Source organism: Meles meles, chromosome 3 (genome assembly GCF_922984935.1).
Source record: "Meles meles chromosome 3, mMelMel3.1 paternal haplotype, whole genome shotgun sequence".
In the NCBI taxonomy this organism is placed as follows: Eukaryota; Metazoa; Chordata; class Mammalia; order Carnivora; family Mustelidae; genus Meles; species Meles meles.
The window spans coordinates 158,757,284-158,776,992 of NC_060068.1; the positions used below are offsets into that span (position 1 = coordinate 158,757,284).

Below are 19,709 nucleotides of genomic sequence, written 5' to 3' on the forward strand. Positions count from 1 at the left end.
TCATTAGTTTTCCTCTCAGTTCTCTAGGGCATGCATTATAATCTTTTCCATGAATTTAGGCTTTCACGAAGACAGGAGACATTGGAGACTTCTGATAGCCTCTGATTTCTGTCCTTCAACAATCCTTAAAGCTGAAAGATGCTAAGAACACTTTTAGTCGCTTAGACTGGAAAGAGAAGGGAATAGGAAGCCGACAGAGAGCCTCAAGGAGGTGTGTGGTTGGCCACCAAGAAAGAGAGGGATTCAGGAGTAAAACAGAATACAAAATTCTGACCAGTGTTCTTGAACTTATTCAAGACCATCCCTACCCCCATTCTTTTTCGTATTTCCCTTTTCAATTCCATTCGTCTCATCTCCTGTTATTAACCAGAATGCCCCATATTTGAATTATCTACTCCAGAAGCAGAGAGACACATGCACACAACTCCAGGCTAAGGGTGAGGAGAAAATGGTGAAACCCACTAGAAACAGCTCACATAGAAAACAGACAAGAACAGTTCTATATAAGTTCATCTCTGGGCACAGGAATCTCCCAATTGTCAACTTTCCAAAGACATGCTAGAAACTAAGACCTAGGATTAATGGAAAATGGTTATCTGATGGGAGTTCCTCAAAGCATATCTCATGTGGGAAATTTAGTGATGCTTTTCTGGATAAAAACTGAGGTCTTAATCCTTCCATCATGACTGCTGCCCAGATAACTGAAAAGTGCAGTCATTCTTATCTCTAGTTGTTAGCATCTTACTCTGGGACTAGAACTGGGACAAGACACACATTGATAGATTGTACCCTTGACCTCTCCTTTGTCTTCCAATCTTTGCCTCTGGCTCCTTCAGGTTCACTTCATGAGATATATTTTTCAAAGCCGTCTTGGTCTAAGGCAGGCCCATGCCGCTCTGGTTTGCTCTATCCCCCTTATAACCATGGTACCCGGACTGAACCCCAAATTCCCAACAGAGGGAGGTTTACCTCCCTCATCTGGGAAATTCTACCTTTATACACCTACTGCATACGTGAGGGCACACACATGTGCATCCAGCCCAGCGTGCCTTGCCAACAGCAGACACCCCCTATACACGGAAGCAATCAGCTAGCAAGGCAAATGCACGCGTATAGTTTGGGACAGTTACATCCTTGTAACTCCAGATAGACTTCTTTGTACATGCGCTGCCTAAGCACTGTCCTTCTTCCTACTGAAGACGATAGTTCAGATTCAGAAGTATGAATTGTTCAGGTCCCAGGGAGAAAAATTCACATTTACTTTTTCCCCCTTGGCATCTCCCTGACACACGTATATAACTGCGTGTTGAATCCTGGTGTGCCTGACACAGCACAGGAACTGCGGGCACATTTAAAAGTAATTACTTTCTCAAGTCATTAGCCACGATCTGATGGGGGTTAAGATGTCAGGAATGTGGTGTTCTGCTGCATAGCATCATCTCAATAGGGAACCACATATTACCAGTATCTCAAAAGTCAGGGTAAGTAGCCATCACTTGAAACTCAAAACAGATTAGAAAGAAATCTGATCTCTTCTTCCGACTCAGAGGAGCCTGCACCATCTCCAGCAAATTACTCACTTCCTGTGCCCGGAGGTGTGTTTAATTGGAACTGCTCATGCCTCATTTTCTTCCATGCTCCAGCATATTTAATATGAACTGTAATCACCAGAGCTTTGACCAAGTGGAAGAGTCCTACGCCCGGAGGAAGGGAAGGGAGAGGATAAGGAGGCAGAGAAAAAGGGAGAGTTAGCTAGTCACCTGTGAGCGGCACCTCCTTCCTTCACTTGAGTGACAACGATAGCGTGAGGTGAGCGCTTTGATCCTCGGCCTCCACTAACCTGAATTCCCAGCCCATCCGATTCTTTAAGCAGCTCCATCTTCCATATCCGGCCAACTTCCTCCTTGGAAGAAAGAGTGAGCACACTATGAAGTATATGGACAGACACATGGCGTTGACCCAGGAGAGTGGAACGGTTAGGTCAAGCCAAATACCCATCAGTTGTCAACAGGTGTTGCAGATGACCACAGAAGAAAAAGCGCTGTGTGCTGGATCGGAGTCTCTAGCTGCCAGTCCTGTCTAACAGAATGTTCTATGATGATGGAAATGTTCTATATTTGCACAATCCAACAGGGAGTCACTAGCCACATATGGCTATAGAGTGCTTGAAATGTGTGTAGTAGCAACTGAGATGCTAAATGTTTTACTTCGTTTGGTTTTAATTAAATTAAATAGCTACCTGTGGCAATTGGCTATAATATTGGATGGCAAAAGTGATTATCCAATTTCTTGACCGGGCTGCTGTTAAATAAAGATGCTTCTGCCTGAAACCCGGACACCACTGTGTGTGTAAACACTGGCTGTGTCTGGGTTCCATTTATTTACACATAGCTACTAATTAATAGAGGAAGATGAAAGAAGATGAAAGGAAGGCAAAGATACGTCTTGGTGCTGGGAGACGTCAACTAATTTGAGCCCAGCTCTGCCACTTAGTACTGATGAAAGTCTTTATGCCTAAAACCCTTTTCTTGCCTCTAAAGTGGGGATAATTATGAGTACTTTCAGGTTTGTCATTTATGGAAGCAGCAATGCTTCTGGCACCTAGTAGAGACCTAATAAATGTTGACTGGTAACATTATATTATCTATATAGGCACATACATATGGTAGAAGCATCATACTGTAATATATCCAATGGTACTGTAATAGTGTTGCATTATAACCAATGGTAGCTACAGTTGCGGTGAGTGTAGCATAATGTGGAGTTGCCCAATCACTATGTGGTAGCCCTGAAGCTGATGTAACATTGTGTGTCCACTATACTTCATTTAAAACAAACAACCCATCATGTTGAATTGAATCTCAACCCTCCATAGAACATAAAAATGAGATCTTCGGTGGGAGAAACCAAAACAGGAAATTGACTGATGAGCTTGTTATTGGCTTCTATAGACATTGGTCTATAGGCTCTTTAAATACATTAAAACATGCTTCAACCCTTACAAAAATCTATTCTTTAAAAAAACTCATTGTGTCTCTAAGTCCTCTGGACTGCTGGTAGTTTTTCTGCTTTGGTTAGTTCTTCACTTGACTCCCTATTTTACCCTGAGGATGCAGACATGTGCTGATGTAAAATGTTTGAGTTTCTTCAGATACTTGCTTTTTCAGAGAAATGCAAGCAAAACCTTCCAAGGTGATTTACTTTGGGGGGCGGGTCTTACATTAGGCTAACTCCTATAAGTTCTTTTTCTCTCTAGGTCTATGGGTATTGGTCACAATGTATTCCTCAGCATAAAAGACAAAAACCATGTCCTTTCCTCATCCCTCATGAAGGTCTGATGGAACCATTAAGGTCCAATATGGACAAAGTCATCCTCCTCCTAGAAAGAGGCAACCTTTCCATTTAAGCTGCATACAAAACAGGAACAATGTGAGGTATTCAGAAAATCTGAAATACACACCGTCAGAGACTAGAACGAAACTTTATGCAATAGTAAAAAAACCAGATGTTAAACAGTCACGGATGTGCAGCAATAGTAATGTCTGGGGAAATTATTAACAGACAGAGACCTGCTGGATCCTCTACTTTCTCCAGCACAGCAGTGCTCAGTGGGGGTCCACAGCTCCGGGAACGTGGTGCCAACGGTCTCCCTCATCTGCTGACCACAGACAAACGATGCCTGTCTGGCCAAATGTAACTTCAGAAGTCACTGGCTTACCACAGTCGTTCATGAACTTGTCAACAATCCCTATATCATCCAGTCACTTCACTTTGGACTCCATGGTTTTTGGTTTGTTGCCTCTGACCTCTGGAACACCTTTTTCTCTTCTCCATTCAGAAGTAATGTCCCTGGCCTTCAAATCCTCTCACAGCTCCACTATTTCCGAAAAGCCACCCTTGAGAGCCAGTGCTACTGATGATGAGATGGCAAATTTCAACACTTCTAGTATATGAGTATATGGCCGAGTGGACAGCCCAATGGGAACAAATTCAGGCATGGGCTGACTAGCCATCGTCCTGGCTTACTGGGCGTCCCATACTAGCACAAGGGTCAGACCTATGGCTGCCTCCCTGGGCCTCACAAAGTAGCTCAGAAACTAGGGCATAAAGGTGGCTTGAGTTGTTCTTTCCATGGAAGACATGCCATGGCTACCAGGGTCTTGAAGATACGGGACAGTGCTCCTCCCTTGCCCAGTACAGAAAATCTGCGAAATCCTTTCCCCCAAAGCAACAGGGAACATTATTGGAGTCTAGAAATAAGCAAATTCACTGGGTTTTTGCCCAAATTAGTAAAAACCTATCCATCCCATCACAAGCTGCACCATCATCTCCCCGTCTTACCATCTTTTTGTTAAACAGAACGTATGGTTCATAGTGGGTATGACAATACTTGATACACAATCCTTTCTCATTTTTAAATCTTTTAGAAATAGAACTTGTGGTAAGAAACGTGCAAAACTATGATCATGGAGGAAGAGTAATGACTTAATGTAGCCTCGTTATGAAAGAACTAAAGACAGTTTTCATTAGGAGCACTCACATGCCCTCTTCATACCCACACACAAGCAAATGGCCGAATGCAACATAAAACACGTATCTAACAAACATGGCTTCAGAGGGCAGGGATGACCAATCTGTAATACAGCCCCCAAGGATGCTAGTCAAGAAGCAGATCTTTGCGGTCACTTTTATCCAGTAGCATGAGTTTTTCCCTCCATAACTGAAAGTAGTAACTCTAAGCGGGGAGTTCAAAGAAGTCCATGCAAGTTTCCCTGCTCTGGAATTTCTTGATCATCTAGTGAGGAGTTCAGAGGTACACAAAGGAAGGCACAAACAGGAAGAAAGAGGCAGATGTTATCAGTCTCAATTGTCCAACTGTCGGCATTAAATCTAGCTGCCCACGGCTAAAAGCAGTGTTCAGTTACAAATAATATCGGCGTCTGAAGTTTATGAGGCTAAAGCTGGCACGGGCAGAAAATCAAGAGGCCAACTAAAATATGGTAATGTGAAGTATATTTCCAACTGTCCCCTTACAATTCCACTTGGGCATCTAATACACATTTCAGAATGGTCAAAACAGGACTGGCCCCCTCTCACTCCTGGCTTTCCCACCTCCAAGGGAAAGGCACCATCGTCTGCTTAAGTTAAAGAGGATATGCAAACCAAAAGCCCACAAGCTCTCCTTGATTCCTCCTTCGATTTGCTATACGCAAATCATAAGCAAGATCTGTGGGTTCTACTTGCGAAACACACCCACATCCATCCACTTCTGCTCCCCGGCCACCACCACTGCCAAGACCATCAATATCTCTAGCTTGGGTTAGTACAGTAGCCTCCAATCTGGTCTCCCTTTTTATTTTTTGCTCGCCTACAATCTCCTAACCTCCATTATACATCTAGGGTGAACTTTTTTTTTTTTTTAAGATTTATTTATTTTAGAGGGAGAGAGAAAACATAAGTGGGGGCAGAGGGGGAGAGAGAATCTCAAGGAGACTCCCATTGAGCATGGAGCCTGATGTGGGGCTCGATCCCAGGACCCAGAGATCAGGACCTGAGCTGAAATCAAGTTTGCCCCTTAACTGACTAAGCCACTCAGGCGCCCCTCTAGGGTGAACTTTTGAAAAACATACATCATGATGCACTCAGCTTAAACCTTCCAACAGCTCCTACTAGACTCAGACTGGGGTCTGAATCTTTGAGATGGTACACCCAAATCTCTCCATCTAGTCCCGCCCATGCTCCCAAACCTCCTCCCTGTGCTCTCTCCATCACACACTGGGCTTCGGTCTCTCTGCCCCCGGGACACTCCATCACTCCTGCTTAGGACAGCTGCAAGGGCTGGCTCCTCCCTGGAAATATTCCGCCCCCAGATTTTGCTAGGATGCTCTTTGCTGACACTCAGGCTTCAGCTCAAACATTGCCTCTTTAAGGAGGTCTTCACTGGTACCAATTTCTGCTAACTCCCCCTCAGGACGCTGCCCAGGCACCTTTCACTTTACTGCTTGTTTCACTTATAGTACCTGTTGTCACCACGTAACGTTTAGGTTCAGCTATTTGCTTGTTAATTGCTTGTGGCCCCTTCTCTGTGATAAATGTGCTGGGATAGAACCTTGTCTCTCATTTCTCAAGGGGTTCTCCAGCAACTAGAACAGTGCCTAGCATATAACAATATTGCATAAATGCCACAGAATTAACAAATACAGGATGTTTATACACTAATCTTATGGTTTTTCAGAAGTTATTGAGAGTGACATTAAGAGGCTTGCCCAGATGGGAAACCTGCATGTTTGCCAATGTTTAGCATGTGAACACCCAATCCAGTTGTAGAGACGACTGAGTTCTGAAACAGATCCTGTCTAGACAGATGGCTCAAGCCTTTGCTTCCTTTTACACTGGCTTAAAGGGCAATGAGACTCTGTCAGCCTGTTGAGAATAAGCCAAACCACGCAAAATTGGTTGCCATGGACTTTTGTATTAATGCTGTCAAAGTGCTACCCTTTCCTGTAAAACGCCAATTGCTGTATGATGCTCACACACGCATCTCTTCAGAGAGGCCAAAAAAGAGAAGGGATTTATTTACAAAACAGAGGTGGTACATTAAAGGGAGCTGTCTCGGCAGCATTTAAATGACCTCATCTTCTGCTGGAACCAAAAATAATATTTCACAATCGCATCTTTTCTCCAAATGTGAGAAGAAACATCATCCAACTAGAATTTTACTGCAGTGAATCGTCTGGCGTTAGTTGCAGACTTAGATTCTGAGGCTGCTTGCCTGTCCCTTCTTATTTACAATGATCAGTCAGAAATGAATGGATATGTGACCAGTGTCAGAGCTGTGGTTCCGGAGTCATCAGACCAAATGCTCAGTTTATAGGTGAGGAGATGGAAGCTCAGAGGAAGAACATGGCAGGCTGATGGCCACAGAGTGGGGGAGGAAGAACCTGGTGTCCCATCTCTCAGGCCCGGAGCTTCTGGGTGCCTTCATTAATAAACATCTACAGAGCGCCTACAGGTGCAAGGCAATGAGCCAGGACACAAAGACAAATAAGGTCCTCGCCCTCCAAGTCTACTGGCGACACAACAAGCCACACGGTAATTGGAGTTTGTGGGATGCGTGCATTGATGAAGACCGAAAAGGGGCACTGTAGGAGCCCAAAGAGGAGATATCTAGAGATGGGACAGATGGCAGAAGGTCACGGAAGCCTCCTAGAGGAGTGTGAAATGGTGTTTTGTCCCCCAGAAATGGAAGAAGCTAAGCTGCACGGGGAAGGGGAGGATAGCAAGATATCAGATAGCAAGAGCAGCAAAGGTTCAGAGGAGACCGTGAGAACAGTCTTTTGGAAAAAATTGTGGCTAATTCAGCCCAAACAGGGTAGGAAGAAAGCAGTGAGAGATGAAGGCAAAAAGTTAGGTAGGGATCAGACCGTGAAAGACCTCCTGGGCCTCACCAAGCTACGGAGTTCAGGTATTACTCTGAAGGTAAAGTGGACCCACCCAGAGGGTTTACACTGCGGTGTGTGTGAGCACGCACACGCACGCCTGATGTGCTCTTTAGAAAGGTCTCTCTGGTTGCCGTGGGGACAGCGGATGATGGGATGACAGTGGACAGTGGGATGGGCAGCAGAATACTATGACCACCCACGTGGGAAATGAAAGCAGCTTGGCCCCCACAGAGAGCTGCGGGAGTAGGAGAGAGGGGTGGGGTGTGCAGGGAAACCCCGAGGGGAGCTGGGGAGGACAGGACTTGGTGATCAGCTGCACAGGCTGGAAGGAAGGGGGCAGCATTCCAGTTGACTGCAGGATACCAACTGTCCCAATTTGCTGGGATGAAGGCATCTGCCGGGATGTGGGCTTATCAGCACAAAACCAGGGAAAGTTCTAGATAAACCAGGTGAGAGACTGCTAGTTGGAATCTTAGGTTTCTGGCTTGGGCAACTTTACACGTGGCGGGACCTGGAATACCAGAGCTGGCTTGGTGGTGCGGGAAAGTCATGTGTCGAATTTTAGGCATGATGTGAGATAGGCAAGATGGAGATGTACTACAGGCCGGTGGTGGAAAGCTCGGGGTGGAGGGCACAGGAGAGAGGTAAAGGAGCAGACACGGACTGAGGAGAGACACTACCACATAGAAGGACAGAAGTTCATCCAGTGACCATGGAGGGGCTTACTAGACTAGGATCATCCTTGCACTGTTTCTGCTTGATGCAAACATCAGGGAGGACTCAGGAGATGTCCTGGGTGTAACTTGCCTTCTGAGTTTCCTTTTCCTGCAGATTCAGATCTGGGGCAGACTTCCTGCGGTCTCTGCTTAGGGTCTAGGGAAGAGGGAAGAGGTCTGATGCTATACAGGCTGAATTACAAGGATTAGGGGGAGACCACAAATGGACCCATAGACACACACACCAGCTATGAATAAATTAGCCTGGCTGGCAAACAGCAGGATTCTTTTTTTCACTGTGATGTGACTAAGTCATATTTATTTTTGACCATGCCGCATTATAGAAACACACATCTGTAGTAAACAGGCTTGCAAGAACTTTCCCCTTGGATGAGCAATGGTCTTCCCTAGACAGGGAGTAAGGAACTCTGACCTCGGTTCTAAAATTGCTTATCTATGTCCTAAGAGATTATGTTTTTAGACAATGGGCCCAACTTTTATAGTTTAAAAGATTAATCTTGTTGCATATGTATTATTATGTGTTAATGTTTTATAGAAACATATGGCTTTTTAAAAAGAAGATATTTATTAGAGGAAACATGTTTCCTATAATTCTGTTAAAGGGAAAGAGGATATGAAAACAAAGACTGAAGATTTATTTTCATGTTACAAATAACAGTCTATGAAAAAGAAGCATCTGACAAATAAAAATGGGCTGAATGATTATAAGTCTTTTCTGTAATTTATTAATAAGTCTTTGTAGATATATTAAATCATTAATAAAGCAGAAACAGAACAATGCTGACATGTTTAATCTCCCATTATTCAAATGGAATGGAATTTTTTGCCCCAAGGGCTTAAGAGGTAAATACCTAATTTTTTGTTTTCCTGGAAATTCCATTTTAGTATGACCTTGGGCTCATCCCAGAGTAAAAATAAAAATCTCCTCAGCCCAAGAAACTACAAGACCTTCTGTGATGGTCTACTGGGTCCAATCTGGGTGCCACCTGGATGTGGGGGAAGCTGTGAAGACCTACTTCTTGCCAACTCAATCAATCTGGGGTACATGCATCAAACGATGATGCTTCTGGGGTTGAAAAGGGAGCTAAAATATATTCATGCCTGAAAGGATGTGTGGCCCATGCTGACTTTCTGAGATGGAAAGTATAACCCAGGGTCAATAATCAGCCTACAGATTATGGACAGTTATGAAAAATGCAAATTCCAGATGGCAGGTCTCTTCTTTCTATTGGCACATGGTTTTAGAAAAATGTCCCGAAGGCAAAAGATCTAGGTTTTTATTTGTTTTTTTTTTTTAATCACCATTTCATTTATATCTTCCTGGACATTTGACCTTGAGTGCAAAAACCAGGCAAAGAAACTCTGATATGTGTAGCCTTCAGATAGTCTCATCCAGAAATTCAATTTTATGTTACAGCCTTTAGTTAAGATGAGCAGAGAATAGTAGCCTCTTAAATGCTTTTTTTTTTTCCTTTTAAAGTCATTTCCAAATTATTTCCAAATGAAATCCTGTGCTTTGGATTATATATGAGATTCAATCTCTTCTGGAACTTAAACCTTCAAAATGATTAAGAGAACCAACACTCCCTAACTTACTCACTCTAGGCTTTCTGTGTATTCATAATTTAATCATTTGGAGAAAAAGTCACATCCAAGTAGAGTATTACCAATAAGAAACACATTATAATCTTATTGCCCTTAATTCTTTTTTGAGAGGTACCATACAGTTTGTAGAAAATCATTTGATAGAGACATTACTTTTTTCTTCTCCTTCATTTACACATTCCATCTACAAATCATGCCTCCTCTGGGTAAGGCTTTATGAAGATCACTGAGAACCTCCGATGAAGGAACATGGTCCCCCGAGAGAGGGGTTATTTTAATTCCTCTCCTCCCATTAAACAGATCAGCTGTGATTACAGAAATATGTGTGAAACAGCTTTACTAGAAATTCTATTCACTGCCAGGGCACCATTTTGGCAGTATGCAAAGCTGAACTTGATACTTCTTCTGTGCCCATTTTCTATCTTTCCAACCTTTTCTTTCATCCCAAAAGGGTGTCTCATGGAGGGACTCCGAGAGGAAACCAATCAGAAACCATGTAGCAAGTAACTGCTTCATTAGGAACCCACAAGAATATGTGCCAAAAGGAATCTTGGAAGGAACACGCTTACCCTAGAGCTATTTCACTTCAAGAGAGGATGCTGGTTATAACGAAGGAGGTGGTTTGGGGCTAGACGTGTACCCAGCACCATTCAGAGTATACCACATCTGCTTTGCCTTTAGGGAAGACTAACCCTGACCATCACAGCTGGATATCATAGTATCAGAGACTTCTGTGAAATTTCCAAACTTCGCTGGAATTCAGCAATTTAATAACATGAACCCATAAACATGTCACTGGTTTTGAAGTGTTAAAAAGAAAAGCAGATGCTTCTCTGCATGGTGAACATCCTTCCTGTGTAGTGCTGAGGCTTGAATGTTCATGCTATCAGCTGCCACCAGGAATTCTTGGCCTTGCTGTGGCAATTCCACTGGGGACGGTAGTGATAAATAATGATGCAGTTCAAGTACTTTATCTGGGGCTCATATGACTCAAATTATACCACAGAAGGCTTGAATTTTCCACTTAGCATCACTCAACCAGCTCTTTATTTAAGTAGGACAAAATGACTTGAAATTTTTTTTTTTTTTGTTATTGTTCTGTCCTCCGACCATTTATCATAATAAATGTGTTGGCTTCTAAATACAAGGCCATCTTAGATATATTTTCTAAGCCTTATAAGCAACTTCAACAGTATTTCTTTTAAAATTCAGGCTCTATAATCAAAGCAAAGCTTACCCGTGCCAGGCAGCCACTCGATTGGAAGTCTGTCTTCCCAGATTTTGAGAAGCGGCGTTTGTCATTGCTTGTGGGCAGAGAAGCATCTGTCTTTGGAATGCTCTGCTCCGTCCCTCTGTCTGCTTCTGAACTGTCTAGATGGGATCCGGCCAGCTCCTTGAGAGATTCTGGGCCATTTACTAGCTCAAAAGCATGGCCATTTCCAAGTTCAGGGTCTGGGCCATTGTCCGACTCAGAGATGGGGTCATTGTCCAACTCACAGCCAGGACCGCTCTTGGGTTCTTCAGTGGCCTTGTGGGGAGAAGGCCTGGAAATGACTCCAAACTTTCTTGCTCGTTTCCCTTTTTTCACAGCTTGGTCACCCAGTTCCAAGGTCGGTGTCTCTCCTGGTTCAGAGCTGTTGCTACTGCTGCCATTGTAAGGAGAGTGGACTTTGTGCTTGAACCGGCGCAGCATGATCAGGTAGATGAAGCCGCCATTCCAGCACTGTTCAGCCAGGTAACTGCAACAAACACAGACGTGCCGGTTAACACCCCCAGAACAGCCTTGTTGACCAGCATACTGGGCTGACGCACTCAGGAGAACACATGGGACCCGTGTGATTAACCACCTGCCCAGGCAACTGAGGTACTGAGCTTCCTACGGAGGCTCAATATGCCATTGTTTTAATCTACATAATTGCTGATGCGAAAAAGAACTCCCAAACAAACCAAAACCCCCATGAAATTTAGACATTTAGACGTTACTAAAGAAAACACCCTACGGTAGGTAGTCAGAAATGGACTTTTCTAGTCAGAGAGCCAATCTTAACATGGTATTAAAAAAAGCAGTAATTCTCCATTTCCTCAATGATGTCCTGTATTAGAATAACGCAAGCCTCGCATTCACACAGTTTATAAAAAATTTTTTTAAAGATTTTTTTTTTTTTAATTCACTTGACAGACAGAGATCACAAGTAGGCAGAGAGACAGGCAGAGAGAGAGGAGGAAGCAGGCTCCCTGTGGAGCAGAGAGCCCGATGTGGGGCTCAATCCCAGGACCCTGGGATCATGACCTGAGCCGAAGGCAGAGGCTTTAACCCACTGGGCCACCCAGGCGCCCAAGATTTTATTTATTTATTTGACAGACAGAGCTCACAAGTAGGGAGAGAGACACGCAGAGAGAGAGGAGGAAGCAGACTCCCCACCGAGCAGAGAGCCAGATGCGGGGCTCGATCCCAGGACCCTGAGCTCAGGACCTGAGCCGAAGGCAGAGGCTTTAACCCACTGAGTCACCCAGGGGCCCCTATAAAATTTTTTTAAGTGAACCCTGCCCCATGTGGCGCTTGAACTCACAACCCCGAAATTAAGAGTCACAGGCCCTACGGACTGAGCCAGCCAGGCACTCCTCCATTCGTATGCTTTTGCCACAATGACTTTGTAAGCCCCCAGGGGAAACTGAGGAGAAGTATGAGGTTGTGCTCTTAGGATCAAAGTATCAGCTGCAGAAGAAGGACCTCTGCCCACAGCACTGAAGTGAGAAGAGAGCAGGGCGGGAGGGTGCTGGCTGCGATCAAGATGCAACCGATAAGCGGTGCAACGGTCTGCTACATTGGACGCGCGTCAAGTTCACTTCCTGATAATGGTTCTTGTTCAGGTGGTTCCTGGCGCACAAGGAGCGTCATTTTCAGTCGGGGTATCACATTAAGAGGAACCCCAATATAATGAGAAACATGCAGACATGGGGTGCCTGGGATCAAGAAGCCTGTTGGAATCTGTGTCAACCAGGAAAAGTGAGAGGGGAGAGGGATGCTCAGCTCAAAGCAGACAAGCCAGGCTTGGGTTGCGTTTCATGCACTTGAGGAGCAGCAAACGCTCAGAAGCAGGAAATCGCATAAATGAGATGAAGCGTGTGAAGCCCGACACACTAGAATGGCTCCAGATCTCAAGGAATAACCATAGACAGAACACCCAACAAGATAAGTAATTGGTGGTGTTCAGGACCATTAAAGCTTTAGCAGAAAAACCCATACTTGCTCCAAGTCAGGAAACCAGGCTAGGCAAGACCCCCCACTCATGCCGCCCAAGCTAAGGAAGCGCAAACCCCAGATGAACCCAGGGAAATGCCTTCACCATGGAATGTTGCCACATTCTACACATCACCGGGTCACAAGCAAAGAATGTCAACAACCAAACCCTTAGCGAGTTGGACCTGCTTCCAGTCTTCATGTGCTCACAAAGAGAAGGCCAATGTCCTCAATAAGTGAAAATCAGAGAACTTTTTCAAGTATGCCAAGCTAGCTGCTCTCCCCGGGCCTGCCGCTCAGACCTGAGAGCCGGGACAGTCCGTATGCAAGAAGGAGCCAGGTCATAAGGAGAGGTGACCAGCTGTGTTGGAAATGTACTAAATTCTGGGCCAAAGCCACGTTATCACCCACACCTAATGGTCCGGTTACTGCAATGACAGAGTCAGTCTCACCGAAGAAGAATTTTTACCATGACGTAGATTGAACAGAGAGAGGGGTCCTCAAACCACCTCCAGAATCAATAAAAACTTTCTTTGATCCTGGGTTATAAACCATGGTAATAAACTTGCATGTGAAATCCAGGTAGATAAAGGGTACCACACAGACCGCAGGCTGTTCTGTGTTATACGGTGGGATGAACAGGTAAAAGCAGTCCACTGGAGTCTAGTAAACGAAAATTAAACTTGGTTCTCAGCACAATTTTTCTACAGCGTTTAGGTTTTGTTTTGTTAAGTTGTGTATTTTTTTTCCACCCTGGAAAAATTTCCGTAAAGGTATAAAATCTTCTAAGAGTAGCTATTAGCCAGGTTGTAAGGGTTTCTTTGAGCAAATCGCTACTCTTAATGCAACACATATGCCAGAGGTTATGAAAAACAGTGTTGGGGTAGTAAAAACAGGACCAGGGACAGAGTCAGACACCCACGTTCTCATTCTGGCTTTGGCCTAGCCACGTAAAACTATGGTGATGATACCAAATTTCCATCAACCTACTAATGGATAGACAAAATGTAGTATATCCCTGTAACGGAATATTATTTAGCAATAAAAAAATGAAGTATATGCTGTAACTTAAGTGATGCTAGGTTTAAAGGCGCCAGATCACAAAAGGCCGTATGTCATTTCATTTATAGGACATGTCCAGAATAGGCCACCCCAGAGAGACAGGAAGTAGATCAGTGGTTGCCAGGAGCTAGGGGGAAGGGAGAACTGGGACTGCTAACAGGTACAGGCTTTTTTTAGGGGTGATGGAAATGTTCTAGAATTAGATAGTGATGAGGGTCGCACAGCACAGCTAATATGCTCACTAAATTGTACACCTTAAAATAGTGAATTCTATATGATGTGAATCATGTCTCAATTAAAAAACAATAGCAGATATAATAATTCTGGCTAAGTTTTGAGTTACTTCTTTGAGTTGGTGCTCCTTAAGAACATTCTTTACAGAAGAAGATACTGAGGCTCAGAAATATTTAATTACGTGCCCAGGTTCACATAACTGCCAAGTGGTCGACCCAGGCCCTCCTGCTTTCCAAACCCCACGTGCACTGTGCAGTTGTGATGTTTCAGTCACGCTAGTGTCCTCATCTGTAACACGAGGGTGTTAAAATGGGTCATCTCCAAGTCGCTTTTACAGTTTAATAACTGTGAAATGCTAGTTTCTTGGGAAGACTTCTGGGGATTAAAGTAGCAGGCCATCCTGAAGGTACTGACCCACTGCCAAGGACAAAACAGAACCCTGGAAAAACAGAAACATTCCTTTTACGTCCAAGTTGTCCTAGGTCTCCTGGACACTTACCATCAATCTGAAAAAAATCCCGCCTGGAGAGGCAATTCCTTTACAATTGCTTCAGGATTCGATCTTTTGTATTAGAACTCTGAGCCGTTTGATGGGTTCTGAGCAGAAACCTTCCTTTTCAGTGCTGAAAAGGCAGGCCCATTGACTCAAAGTATAGGATCTTGGGTATTTATACTCTTATGGAAGCTTCAAGAGCCTTGTGACCGAGATTATTTTATTATTCTTTCTGCAGGGCCCATGCTCAACAAAACTACAAAGCAAGAGGAGTTTATCTTTAGTTTGGCACCATCTCCCCATCGTCTCCAGACTTCCTAGCAATAAATAAGGCTCTGACACGTTCGGGGAACTCTATGACAGGGAACTCTGGAGACAGGGAACTCTATTTTATTCCTTCCTGGACACTGAGACTTCTAAGGTCATCCCCAAGACAAAGTGTAATGAATGAACTATGGATATCACAGCAAATTGGTGAGAAGACTTCTAGGCAGGGGTAGTTTTCTTGCAGTTCTTCCAATCACCTTATCTGTAATGCTTCCTTATCCATCTGTACCGAAATGACTTACCTAACTTTTCTAGCACTTTCCTAGCTAATTCATGCTTTCAAATCTTTGTTTCTATTCAAAAGAATTCCTACCCACCATTAGAATCTTTAAACTTCCAAGTAAGTCTTTGAGAAAGAAGAAATGGAATACAACCCTGGTCCAGAAAATTAGGTCTTCTCTTCAACAACAACAGGTAAAATTAACCTCTTGGAGGCTTCTCTACCACATAATTATTATTTTTTTTTTGTTTCTTCCCAAAATGTGAAACTGTCTACTGGCATGTAAAGTTATTAATTCAACTCAATTAAAACTTATTTGATTTTGGCCCTCCCAGAATGGTCTTAAGATAAATGAGGAAAGATGAGCATATCCAGAAATGGAGTTCCAAATTCCAGCCTAGAACACTCCCTCTGAAATGTGTTGAGGTTCCTCACTTCACTTGGTCTTTGCAAGCATGTTTTGTGACTAAATCCCCTTCTACCTCTCTTTCCCCCCTCAAACTGTGCTTTAACAAAAAAAAAAAAAAAAAAAAAAGAAAGAAAGAAAGAAAAAGTTTTGAGTACCTCCTGTTTCTTGATGATCTATCATAATTCTGGAGTCTGGGCTCTCTAGGTGTGGGAGGCCTAGGAAGGGTCACAGGGAAGGTTGGGTGCTAGGAAAAGCTAGAAGGATAAAGCTGCCTGGAGTTTGAAACCAGGACAGGCAAGCAGGAGATAAGAGAGAGGAAAAGTCAGATAGGTGTTGGAAGGCCAATGACACACATTATATACCCATACTCCAATTCTATCAAAAGAAGGCTTGGGACAGCTGAGCAATTTTGATATTCTAGACTGTCTTGCCAATGTCCTCTGAAGAACCGATCTCCAGATGCCTTTTAAAAATTCTCTTGGGCATTTGGCCATCAACCATTGATGCCTGGTACATATGTGACCCCACAGAGGAGCGCTGCCAGGCAGAACCATTGGTGTATATGTGTGTGTAATTCATAGTAAGTTGGATTGCCACCCCTGGGCACTGGCCTGTACTACAATGCCATGAAAACACGGTGTAACTCAGACAACATTAAAGAATTCTAGAACTCAGACTTTTCTGCAAAGCAGACATTCTTACTTCATCTGAGTAAGTCCAGTCCCCAGTATAGACAAGAGGAGAGCAAACACCAGCTGCAAGATATTTCTAGATGAGTTCCTAGGATCAGTTATGAGTTTTTCAGAATGGGACTAACTGCTGATAGCCACTCTGTCTAACACACAGGACGAACGGAGATCAGTTGTTCTTGCCCATGACTGCCTCTCGCCTCGGAGAGCAAGGGGAGGTTAAAAAGCTATTTGTGGTCCTTTGAAAACCTGCTATGCCTAATGAACCCAGAGGGCTGTCTGAGGTTATAAATCTGGAGGTTCCCAGAAGAGAACGGGTTGAGAGGAAGTGTTAAATATATACAGATTAATTTCCCAGTGAAGTCTTGGCTGGGAAACAGAGGGAGGCAAGTTCGGACAGCTCTGTAAGAGGGGGTGGGAGGATGAGAAACATTTCCTGGAGAATCAGATTCCCCAAGATCAGTGTGTCTCGGGTGCTGCCTCCCAGCTTCTTGGAATTTTGGGCTTACTTCTCCCCGATTCCACAACCCTCCCTGGAACGGGCCAAACTTTCTTCTGGGGACTCTGCAGGCAGAACTTTTGGGCTGTATATAGTGCCGAGAAGAGTGAGTGCTATCCCTGTGTGTTCATATGGCCACTTTCTAATCAGCCCCAACTATGTGGAGGAAGATGCGGCTCAGGCACCAGTAAGGCGCTGAAAACAGACCAGAGTCTAGACTTAGAGCATAAGGGACTGAACACCATATTCCAACTGCTGTATGAGGGAGGTGACTGCCCAGTTCTGCTGATTCTCACCTCCTCATCCAGCATAAACAGCTGGGGTCAGCAACTCTATCCTCTTCTCCCTCATCTGGGGTCAAGAACAGAGAGTATGAACATGTGAATCTGTTCTCTTTTTATAAAATCTGTATTTATTTTTTTATCATACAACTTGGATTGGGAAACACAGGTGGGTAGTGAAAAATACATATATTCTTAGGTATAGAGGTCTATAATAGGTATATAAATAAGTATTTATTCAAGAATTTTTTTTTTGGACCTAAGGTACAGTATTAGACATTCAAACTCAACCCAAATTATCAGCTGCCAAAACTTGCTACCACCACAGAGCTTAGTGGTCAAATTTAAATCATACCCATCTACCCACTGGGACGGAGATCCATGTTGCCCTGAAGGGAACTGGGGCACAGATGCTGAGAATCTGGCTACTGCTATTTCTATGAATAATAAACTATCTTTCATCTTTGATCCCAGAATCTCATGCTTTCTGCCCGTATTTATGAAACTGTGGCAGGCCAACTTGGGTTAGCTTACCAGTAAAGTAAAATCACAGTCCTTGCTTTGCAGCAGGATAATCCACACAGTAACTCAGTTTATAACTGGTCCTGCTCCGCAACTTTGAATGTATAGAAGGAGCTTGATGATATCTCTTTTCTTGACACCAGCGAGTAAGAAATAAAAATAACTATGCATCTTAAACCAATACTGGGTCTTTCTTGAAGGCATATCAGACAGAGGTGAAATATACTAAGAGGAGCAAGAAAAAAGGTAGGTGTTCTACCCTCTGATTCTACAAACACTGATTAAATTCAGTGCATCGCCTCAAAGGCAGAAGCCACGTTTGTGTCCAGCAGTGTTAAGTGGACTCCCTTCTGCCCTTTCCCTACTCGAATTCCATTTCCTGCAACACCTCGCTACAATATCCACTTCCGTGCGGAAGCACAGCTGGTTCTCCTCTTTCCTGCTAAGAGCTTCTGGATGTAAAGGGATTGGGGTGGCAGAGACATGGCAGAAAACTAGGGGATAAAAAGTAGCTAAATCATGGAAAAAGTTGTTCTGATTTCCCAGCAAAAAGGTATCACTGATTTTCATATTTATCTTAGAAACTCACATCTCAAACTAACGAGCATGACTGACATAGCTCCTATGCCGGGATGCACTACACATTGTCAACTCCAGTGCGGCTTTGCAGCAAGAAGCAGAGCTGGGGTCCTTTCCAACATATAGCAACAGGTTTACAAGAAGTTCCAGTTTTCCTCAAAAGTTTGCATGCAGCTTATTTCTGCACAAATCAATGTGTTTCTTTTTAAAGCCACCATCTACTTTGTTGAAAACAGAAACTCAGAAGCTAAATTAAGTAGAAAATGCCTGATCAGTGATGAGAATGGACCCAATAAAACATACTACAGAGATACTGGCCCTTAAAAGAGAACTTCCAGGCTTCTCTTTGCAACTGATTGCATTTCTTTATTAAATTACTGTGAATGAATCAGAGTTTCTTATAACTACATGAGATCAGCTTGCAGCCTATACAGAATCAAATCAGAACTCCAGCCACATAGCTCGGCTAAGTCATCCTGATGACGGTCCCATTCCCCCCCGGGGGGTGGGGGGGCAGAAGGAATGCTGGGAAAGTCAGACTTTGCTGTGCATGAATGAGTCAGTCTCACCTCATAGCGCAGTGATGAGCTCAGAAAATGTGCATGGGAACTCATCACTTCTCTCTTTTATGACATGAAGCTGCTGTTTTTGTTTATAAAATCCCTAATTGCTCATTACAAATTCATTCATTTATTCAGCAAATAGTTGCTGAATACCTATTACACGCCAAACACCGGGAGGCACGCAGGGGTATGGCAGTGAACAAAATGATGCCTGTCTTTGTGGCGCTTCCTGTCTGGTAGGGGAGACAGGCAATAAACAATGGATCTCTTAAAGCATCCTATATCATATGTGAGAAGGTGAGACATGTTCTGGAAAACAGAAAACACAGGATAAAGAGGATGAAGCAAGCCAGGAGCTTAAGAGCCAGGTTGAAATTTTAAGGGCTGCGCCTGAGGTGGCCCCACTGGGAAGAACACACCGAGCAAAGACTTGAAAAAGATGAAAGCGTTGGCCATGCCACTGGCTGGGGAAGAGTGTTCCAGACAGAGGGAAGAGCCAAGGCAAGAGTGGTACACTGGAAGCTTGCCCGCTGTGTTTGAGGAATTGGAGTGTTGGAGACAAGGGGCGAGCGAGAAGGAGAGCAAGAGGAGACAAGGTAGCAGGGACTGGAAGGCTGTACACGCTGCTCTAAAGACTTTCGTGTGAAATGGGGAGCTGTTTAGTTTTAAGCAGTGGAGTAATGTGATATGTGCTGTGTTTTAAAATGATCCCCTTGTTCCCCTTTGTTCCTTTGTGGAGAACAGACTGATGGTGACAAAGATAGAAGGAGGGAGACCAGATGAAGACCATCTTCCGAAATTCCAGC

At 43.9% G+C, this 19,709-nt stretch overlaps 1 protein-coding gene across 7 annotated transcripts in view; it reads right to left on the bottom strand.

The window, feature by feature from the left end:
- Positions 1-19,709, bottom strand: part of PDZD2 (PDZ domain containing 2) — a 349,024-nt gene that overhangs the window by 82,225 nt on the left and 247,090 nt on the right. For 5 of the 7 annotated variants that reach the window (XM_045999587.1, XM_045999586.1, XM_045999591.1 and 2 more), the window contains 2 exons: positions 11,022-11,523; positions 1,761-1,903 (listed from right to left, as the gene is read on the bottom strand). In XM_045999587.1, the coding sequence (XP_045855543.1) occupies positions 1,761-1,903; positions 11,022-11,523 (645 nt within the window). Of the gene's footprint in view, positions 1-1,760; positions 1,904-11,021; positions 11,524-19,709 lie in introns of those variants that run through there. The other 2 variants (XM_045999593.1, XM_045999588.1) reach the window with 2 other exon arrangements.